Below are 10,002 nucleotides of genomic sequence, written 5' to 3' on the forward strand. Positions count from 1 at the left end.
CATGCCTGTAATCCCAGAACTTTGGGAGGCCAAGGTGGGTGGATCACCTGAGGTCAGGAGTTCAAGACTAGCCTGGCCAACATGGTGAAACCCCATCTCTTCTAAAAATACAAAAATTAGTCGGGCATGGTGGTGGTGGGCATCTGTACTCCCAGCTACTTGGGAGGCTGAGACAGGATAATCACTTAAACCCGGGAGGCAGAGGTTGCAGTGAGCTGAGATGGCACTATTGCACTTCATTCTAGACAACAAGAGTGAGACTGTCTCAAAAAAAAAAAAAAAAAAAAAAGGCCGGGCACAATGGCTCATGCCTGTAATCCCAGCACTTTGGGAGGCAGAGGTGGGCAGATCACTTAAGGTCAGGAGTTCCAGACCAGCCTGGTCAGCATGGTGAAACCCCGTCTCTACTAAAACTACAAAAATTAGCAGGGCGTGGTGGTGCACACCTGTAATCACAGCTACTCAGGAGGCTGAGGCAGGAGAATTGCTGGAACCCGAGAGGCGGAGGTTGCAGTGAGCCATGATTATGCCACCGTACTTCAGCCTGGGCAACAGAGTGAGACCCTGTCTCTAAAATAAAATAAAACATATAATAAAAAAATATGATACATAAACATCATGGAATACCGTGTGGTCATAAAAAACAAACAGAAAACAATAACCAAAAACATTGTTTTTGTATAATTCATATAAAACCAAATTGTAAAATTCATATAAAACCACAACAGAGGCTGAATATCCAAAGTAAACATAAGCAAAACAACAAAACTGAAGGCATTACATTACCTGTTTTCAAATTATACTACAGAGCTACAGTAAACAAAGTAACATGGAACTGGTACAGAAAAAAACAAGATTATGCCCTTTATAGCAACATGAAGCTGGAGACCATTATTCTTGGAAAACCAATGCGGAGGCCAAACGCAGTGGCTCACGCCTGTAATCCCAGCACTTTGGGAGGCCAAGGCAGGCAAATCACCTGAGGTCAGGAGTTGGAGACCAGCCTGGCCATTACGGTGAAACCCCATCTCTACTAAAAAATACAAAAATTAGCCAGGCATGGTGGTGGGCACCTGTAATCCCAAGCTACTTGGGAGGCTGGGGATGGAGAATTGCTTGAACCCAGGAGGTGGAGGTTGCAGTGACCAAAGATCACGCCATTGCACTCCAGCCTGGGTGACAAGAGTGAAACCATCTTTAAAAAAGAAAGAAAGAAAGAAAGAAAGAAAGAAAGAAAGAAAACTAATGCGTAAATGGAAAACCAAATGCAGGTTATTTATAAGTAAGAGCTAAATAATAAAAACATGAACACAGAGGGGAACAACAGACACTGACGCCTAGTTGAGGGTGGCAGGAGAAACGGTCAGAAAAAATACCTCTTTGGTGCTATACTTAGTACCTTAGTTACAAAATAATCTATACACAAAACCACCATGACACAATTTTAGCTGTATAACAAACCTGCATGTGTACCCCTAAACCAAAAATAGAAGTTTAAAAAAAAAAACTCCCTGGGTAGGGAAGAGTACACTCCAGGTAGAAGGACTGGTTTGTGCTACAGATAGTGGCCCAGATGGGGCTGTACTCTGATTTATTTCTGGGTCCATGCAGGCAGATGAGTTTATAAACAGGTGGTCCAGAACCCCAGGCTGGTGGACAAAACAGGCTGCTGCTGCAGATTCAGTGTCTGGAGGTGGGAATATGCCAGAAGACTTGGAGATACTTCTGTAAGTTTTTGGCAAAAAAAAAAAAACACTAGGATCAAAAATGCTGTAGTAAAATTCCTGAGTGTGGTTCCCTGTCTTGGGAGAGGTGTGGACACATTAATGTCTAGTGGGTATGTTAGTGAGTGGGTGAAAATCTTGTGGTGGTGGCTGTGGCAAAAGGGGATCTGCCATCAGAGCTCCTTTCCTCTAAGTTTTAGGTCCTCTGTCACCCTGGAAGGGGAGCTGGAATCACAGAACAAGGGACAGTGTGACAGCCTGTGTAGAGAGCACAGCCTCTCATTCCTGGACACCCAGAGGTTTATTCTAATCCAGGAGTCTGTGGTATCTTTCTTCTGGCACCAAATCTGTAGAGTTTGCTAAACACCAAGCAATTCTCCAACACCAACTTATTGTCTAAAACTTCAATTCTGACACCACCAAGAGTCAGCACAGACCTTGATTCAGGGCTCAGTCCCACAACATTGTCCTCACTGCAGATGCCAGTCACAAACTCTATAAGCCCATCTATGCTTCTGAGATACTGTTTAGAAACTGGGGACTCCCATAATGTTACTGAAATTTACTAATTTGTTAGAGCTACTCACAGAACTCAGCAGAACACTGTAGTCATATTTACCATTTTCACATAAAAGATACAACCCGGGACAGGCGCGCCAGCTCACTTCTGTAATTCCACCACTTCGGGAGGCTGAGACAGGCGAATCACCTGAGATCAGGAGTTCAAGACCAGCCTGACCAACATGGAGAAACTCTGTCTCTAGTAAAAATACAAAATTAGCCAGGCGTGGTAGCACATGCCTGTAATCCCAGCTACTTGGGAGGTGGAGGCAGGAGAATCGCTTGAACCCGGGAGACGGAGGTTGTGGTGAGCCGAGATTGTGCCATTACACTCCAGCCTGGGCAATTAGAGTAAAACTCCGTCTCAGAAAAGAAAAAGGTACAACCCCAACAAAGCCATGTGAAAAAAATGTATAAGACCAAGAATAAAGGTGGAAAAAGATGAAGCACATAGATGATAAACAGCTGTGATTAATAAAATTCTCTATCTTTTGTGTTCTCCAAGAACACTTTATGGTGGGGGGGGGAACCCCTTTTCATTATGATGCCCACCACCACCACGCCCGACTAATTTTTGTATTTTTAGTAGAGACGGGGTTTCACCATGTTGGCCAGGCTGGTCTTGAACTCCTGACCTCAAGGGATCCACCCACCTTGGCCTCCCAAAGTTCTGGGATTACAGGCATGAGCCATCGTGGTGGGCCAAGCAATACTCTTGTTCCTCAGCTGTCCAAGTAGCTCTGACCACAGGCGTGTGCCACCATGCCTAATTTTTCTTATTGTATTTTTTTTTAGAGATGCATTTTTATAGATGGGATTTTCCCATATTGCGCAGGCTGGTCTCAAACTCCTGAGCTCAGGCAATCCACCTGCCTTGGCCTCTCAAAGTGCTGGGATTACAGGCATGAGCCATTGTGCTTGATCATACCATATTTTCTTTATTCAGTCTACCATTGATAGGCATTCAAGTTGATTCCATGTCTTTGCTATTGTGAATAGTGCTGCAGTGAACACCCTTGTGCATGTGTCTTTATGAGAGAATAATTTGTATTTCTTTGGGTATATACCCAATGATGAGGTTGCTTGGTGAAATGGTAATTGTTTTTAGTTCTGTGAGGAATTGCCACGCTGCTTTTTACAATGGTTGAATTAATGTACACTGTTAACAGCAATGTATAAGTATTCCCTTTTCTCTGAAACCTTGAGAGTATCTATTTTTTTGCTCTCTTTTCTTACCTATCACACAGCCAGAAAAACGCTTTGTGCATTTTCTCCTCTTCTTCATTAAAAATCAGCTGACTTTGTCTTCAGTGGTAAACATAAAATACTTCTTAATCAAACTGAACTTAAGTTTATTTTCTTCCCACAGGCTCCTGAACTTTGAGCTACCCTCAGTCTGAGCCACCATACAACCCCATTTTATGTTTATCCTAAGAACATGCTGACTTCAGGGTAAAACATTCTCAAAATCTGATTTTATTACCCTCTGTTTAAACATTCCCCTCCTACCTCCTTACTAATCTTGTTTGCTTTTCCCTAGGAAAAAAAGCCACTGTCTGCCTCATCTTTGCAATCTTTAAAAATCTTATAGTCGCTACTTCCTCCTGTTGCAATACTCCTTTGAAATTCAAGTTTTTACATACATCTAACTTTTATTTTAAAAAGTCTAGAAACTGCCTCAAAACAATAACTTCATCTTCAGTAAGACCCTCCCAATACCCTTTTATATTAATCTTAACTGCATCTGCATGTGGGTTGCCAGCTTTCCAGGGCTCTGTAGATTGTCTCAGTATAGGGGCTTCTTCCATAGCTGAGGTGAGCAAGCTGGGACATCTGCAGGGGAGGCTCCCCAGAAGGAACTAACTGGGTCTTTAAAAATCTCCTTTTGCAGGCTCAAGCCTGCAAAAAATAGTCACATGGGAACACTTCTAGGAGGTACCAAGTTTCATCACATAAAATTTAGCATTAAACTCAAAAATCAAAATACCAGGATATAGAACCAGGCACGACAGCTCACATCTGTAATCCCAGCACTTTGGGAAGCTAAGGTGGAAAAATCATGAGGGCAGGAATTTGAGAGCATCCTGGGCCACATGGTGAAACCCCATCTCTACTAAAAATACAAAAATTAGCTGGGAGTGGTGGTGCACGTCTGTAATCCCAGCTACTGGGGAGCTGAGACAGGAGAATTCCTTGAATGTTTGAATCCAGGAGGCAGAGGTTGCAGTGAGCTGAGATCACACCATTGCACACCAGCCTGGGCGACAGAGCAAGATTTCGACTCATAAATAAATAAATAAATAAGACAAAAAAAAAACCCTTAGGTCAAAATAAGTGAACAAAGCTTTTTAAGATACAGATATGTCTTCCTCATGTGTCAAGTCAGGCCATTCAATTACTTGAGAGATTGTCCCATCCCATCCTGCTCACTTAAGTGCTCAATAACCCCCTCTCAGGAGACTCTGAACTATGCCCCAGTGAGTGCCTCAGGCACATTATACTCTGCAAGTTCTTACGCCATCTAACTGGGGTCAGTTTTTTGGGTTTTTGGGTTTTTTTTTGTTTTTTGTCTTTTGGAGTGCTGGGTATTTTTTTTCTAGAAATTTTTTAAACTATTTTTCTTGCACTATTTTTCTGCCCCCTAAAGGAATCCAGGAGGCAGAAATTATTTGTTTTCTCCTCAATACTAGTATCTGATTGGCTGGCCAGCAATGTGTCTCCAAGAAATGAAAGCTGAATTGGGTGAAGGCAATATTAATGTCTCAAGGAATTAACTTTAAAAAAAAGTGCACCAGGAAATGCCTCTCAGCCTCAGGGCATCCACGTCCACACTTGAGAAGCTAAACTCAATACCTCAGGTTGTCCTATGAGAGAATATGACCCAGAAGCTGATATTCACTAGACACTCTAGCACACATAGCCATGGTGGGTATCTTGGTTTATCCCCATACAGTACTGAAATCTAGGTCCAAGAAAAAACTGAAGGGTGACTGACGACACATCACCCTATACAGTTTCCAAAAGGAAAACCTGACCCAAAAACATTCTGGTAAGATAGCTGCGTCTAGGGAAAATAGACGAAAAAACGCACAGAGATATTTTACCATACAGTGTCAGGAGATTATTCTTTGCTTTCTTCTCACAGGGAGTATTTACCAAAAAAAACAAATCTTTTTAAATGTGCCATCAAATGCTTTGTCAAAAAAAAAATTAATTGGCCAGATGCGGTGGCTCACGTCTGTAATCCCAGCTCTTTGGGAGGCCGAAGTGGGCAGACCAGCTGAGGCCAGGAGTTCGAGACCAGCCTGGCCAACATAGTGAAACCCTGTCTGTACTAAAAATACAAAAATTAGCCAGACGTGGTCGTGGGCGCCTGTAAGTCCAGCTACTTGGGAGACTGAGAGAGGAGAATCATTTGAGCCCAGTAGGCGGAGGTTGTAGTGAGCCTAGTGCGTCACTGCACTCCAGCCTGGGTGACAGAGCAAGGCTCTGTCTCAAAAATTAAAAATAAAAATGATTAAAATCGGTATCAAAATGTACACTACAGGACAAATAGTTGATAAAGTGAATTAGGGAGGGGAAATTGGCATTTGGGAATGTCAGACGAAACTGGAAATTTAGTATTTTACTGCAAGCCAGAGTTAGGCTGGAGGAACAGGGGATGAGGGGTGGACTTGAGGCCCTGCTTGAGACACATGTAAAAAATTCAGGGAAAAATCGTCCCCTTTTGAGTGTGAGAAAAATTAAGTGGCAGGCAATTAGATTGAGGTGGCTCTAGTCCTCGGATTTCTACTTCTAAAAATAAAAATCTAAACTCAAGAGCATTTTTTGGTAAATTACTACATTGGCAGAAGCAAAATTTAGGCTTAAGCAACTATAAACTGCCAATTAAGCTCTGATTACATAAGAAGGATATTTCCACCTAGATTGTAAAAATTAAGAAACTAGGCCAGGTGCGGTGGTTCACGCCTGTAATTCCAGCACTTTCGGAGGCCAAGGTGGGTGGATCACCTAAGGTCAGGAGTTCCAGACCAGCCTGGCCAACAAGGTGAAACCCCGTCTCTCCGAAAAATAAAAAAATTGGCCTGGTGTGGTGGCAGGCGCCTGTAATCCCAGCTACTAGGGCTGAGGCAGGAGAATCGCTTGAACCCGGGAGGCAGAGGTTGCGGTGAGCCGAGATCACGCCACTGCACTCCAGCCCGCGCGAGAGAGCAAAACGCCTTTTCAAAAAACAAAACAAAACAAAACAAAACCTACATAACTGTACCTAGCAAATTACTGAATTTGGTTTTCTTTATCATGAACCTTATAAAAATATCTCCTTCAAGGCCTTTCATAGACCACAAATTACAAACCATAGCTGGGTGCTCTACAATGTTTGAATCACTCTTTGATTAAATTATTTAATCTTTGCGCGGTGACGCCCATGAATTTTTAATAGAAAAAAAGAGGCCCTGGGAACCCCACGGACTAAAGTGCTTCCTATTCATGAGCCAGCACCTCCAGTCAGGATTCTCCCCTGAGGACCCTCCCGTGGTCCCTGCACAATCTGGGAGAGACGCGGCGCTGCGGGTGCAGAGCTGCCCAGAGAGGGCTCCAGGCCAGGACACAGTCACTGGGCAGGGAAGAGACAGGACGCCCGGAGCCCGGCTGTCAGCGCAGCCGCCATCTTATCGCTGAAGGGGACTGAGGCCGAGCTGGGAAAGAACCCGGGCACGGATTGTGGAGCTGACTGAAGGAAGGCCTGAGGCTCGCCACAGCCGCATCCCACCGGTTTCAACGAGCCCCGTTCCCTCTCTCGGGACGTCGCACCTGGCAGTCTCACCATTTCTAGGCTTCCAGGGGTTCCTGGCGTCTTGGCTGTGGCTCTCCAATACCTGCAGGTCACAGGGCCACACAAGCTGGGCCTCCTGGAGCAGAGGACACAGAGCAGCGAAGTCGAGACCTGGAAACTCCGGCGGCAGCGAGAGACAAAGGCCCAGCCACATCCCGGAAGCCGCCCTGTCCGCTCCAGCTTTGTGCCTGATTGGACAGTTCCCAGCCCAGCGTCCCTGATTAGATAACGTTTAAGGCCCCGCCTTCTCAGGCCCTGAGTGACAGAAGATGTGATCAGACACTGGGCTGAATGAAGAAAGAGTGACAGCGTAGGCTGCAACCTTTTCAGGCAGGGCTTCCTCAGCTCAGCCAGGCCCACCTCAGAGCACGGGAAAATCCTCTCTCTTCTTTGCTCGCTTTCAATGTATTCAAAATGTGAACAAAAATATTTGATGTATATTAATAATACATAAAATTTTTGTTCCAGAGAAAATCAACTTTTACTTTATTAATAGTGTATTATCAATAATAAAGCTAATTTGATAAAACATTGTAAGTCTCTCAGCCGGGCGCCGTGGCTCACACCTGTAATCCCAACACTTTGGGAGGCCGAGGCAGGTGGATCTCCTGAGGTCAGGAGTCCGAGACCAGTCTGGCTAACATGGTGAAACCCCATCTCTACTAAAAATACAAAATTATTGAGCATGGTGGTGCGTGCCTGTAATCCCAACTACTCGGGAGGCTGAGGCAGGAGAATTGCTAGAACCCGGGAGGCCAAGGTTGCAGTAAGCCTAGATCGCGCCAATACATTCCAGACTGAACAATAAGAGTGAAATTCCATTTCAAAAAAATGAAAAATAAAATATAAAAATTAGCTGAGCATGGTGGCACACGTCTGTAATCCCAGCTACTCCAGAGGCTGAGGCAGGAGAATCGCTTGAACCCGGGAGGCGGAGGTTGTAGTGAGTTGAGATCATGCCACTGCACCCCAGCAAAAAATAATAAAAATACATTAAAATTTTTTTGACCTCTCTAGATTTTTATACATATTTTATGATCTCTTATAATTTTTTAATTTTTTTTTTTTTTTGAGACGGAGTCTTGCTCTGTGGCCCAGGCTGAAGTCCAGCAGCACGATCTTGGCTCACTGCAACCTCTGCCTTTCAGGTCCAAGGGATTCTCCTCCCTCAGCCTCTGGAGTAGCTGGGATGACAGGTGCACCACCACACCTGACTAATTTGTTGTATTTTTAGTAGAGATGCGGTTTCACCCTGTTGGCCAGGCTGGTCTCGAACTCCTGGCCTCAGGTGATCCACCTGCCTTAGCCTCCCAAAGTAGTGGGATTACATAGGTAAGCCATGATGCCGGTCCATTGTTTAACTTTTTATATTTCATTTTAATCTACATTATTTTTACTTTTTCAATTTGAAGGAACCTTTAAGTAATTTCAAAGCAGACAAATGTTTCTAACTTTCTTCATCAAAAGCATATTTTGCTTTTGTTTATACACTCTCTGTTTTCTTTTAATTTCCGAGAGAAGCTTGTTCTGTCACCCAGGCTGAAGTGCAGTGGCATGATTTCAGCTCACTGCAACCTCCACCTCCCAGATTCAAGCGATTCTCCAGCCTCAGCTTCTGGAGTAGCTGGGATTACAGGCGTGCGCGATCATGCCCGGTTTATTTCCTTATCTGAAGTAGTGACTGGAATTTGCCATGTTGCTCAGGCTGGTCTCGATCTCCTAAGCTCAAAATGATCTGCCTATCTCGGCCTCCTAAAGTGTTGGGATTACAAGGCGTGAGCCACGACACCTGGCCTTAAACATTCTCTTTGAAGAATTAGTTTTTTTTACATCTAGTGGTCTTATATTATATTAATTAAATTAACCCTTAACAAACTAATTTTTAGTGAAATCCCTAGGAAGTAATTTTGAACTGTTTTATATTAATATTTGTAGATAAAAAACATTTATATATTTTAATGTTAAATACAGTGAGTTCTAAATTGCTCTTCAAAGAATCAGTATGTCAGTATATTCAGCTCCCTGTTCTTCATTCTCCATTTTAAAGTTTAACTTCTTTGTTGTTTTTGTCTCCAGTTTTAGTAAACAACCTTCCCGCCAGTTCTAATCAGTAGTTTACATCTGTACCCCTGGTCACCTGCTCCATCCTGAGTCACCCCTGGTCACCTGCTCTGACCTGAGTCACCTTGGTCACCTGTTCCATAACAGTAGTTCCCACCCAAACTGCTCACCCCACCACTCTGGCTTGTACTCCTCCTCTCTTTAAAATAGCCAATGGGAATTAGCTTAGACTGTGCAGTCCAACCCTAGCCAATAGGGGAATGACACAGCAGTAGGGGCTACCTGCATCAGGGCTAAGAACTCCTTTCCCTCCCTTGTTCAGGTGTGCTCTTGCCATTGCTCCATTCGCAAGATGCACCCTTCTATAAAAGTAAATATTGTCTTGCTGAGAAAATTTACATTCAAGTACTATTTCCTTTGCGGCATCAAAAATTTGCTTCTAACATTTAATAAAAGATTTTTTTTGAATTTTCTGTAAACTAACAAATCTAAATATAGTTAGCTTTTTTATAACATATTAAAGATTCTGGGCTGGGTGCAGTGGCTCACGCCTGTAATCCCAGCACTTTGGGAGACTGAGGTGGGTGGATCATGAGGTCAGGAATTCAAGACCAGCCTGGCAAATATGGTGAAACCCTGTCTCTGCTAAAAAATACAAAAATTAGACAGGCATGGTGGCGCGCTCCTGTAGTCTCAGCTACTCAGGAGGCTGAGGCAGGAGAATCACTTGAACCCAGTAAGCAGAGGTTGCAGTGGGCCGAGATCGCACCACTGCACTCCAGCCTGCTGACAGAGTGAGACTCCGTCTCAAAAAATAAAAAG

General features: G+C 43.9%; 1 protein-coding gene across 18 annotated transcripts in view; it reads right to left on the bottom strand.

Annotated features, from left to right (window-relative positions):
* ZNF91 (zinc finger protein 91) overlaps window positions 1-7,584 on the bottom strand; it is a 101,767-nt gene extending 94,183 nt beyond the window's left edge. For 14 of the 18 annotated variants that reach the window (XM_063600086.1, XM_063600082.1, XM_063600084.1 and 11 more), the window contains exon 1: window positions 7,111-7,584. In XM_063600086.1, coding sequence (XP_063456156.1) covers window positions 7,111-7,273 — 163 coding nt within the window. In that variant the 5' untranslated portion in view covers window positions 7,274-7,584. Of the gene's footprint in view, window positions 1-7,097 lie in introns of all 18 variants that reach the window. The other 4 variants (XM_063600090.1, XM_063600087.1, XM_063600088.1 and 1 more) reach the window with 4 other exon arrangements.
* Window positions 7,585-10,002: the final 2,418 nt, after the last annotated feature.

The sequence above is a fragment of the Pan paniscus genome, chromosome 20 (assembly GCF_029289425.2).
Source record: "Pan paniscus chromosome 20, NHGRI_mPanPan1-v2.0_pri, whole genome shotgun sequence".
In the NCBI taxonomy this organism is placed as follows: Eukaryota; Metazoa; Chordata; class Mammalia; order Primates; family Hominidae; genus Pan; species Pan paniscus.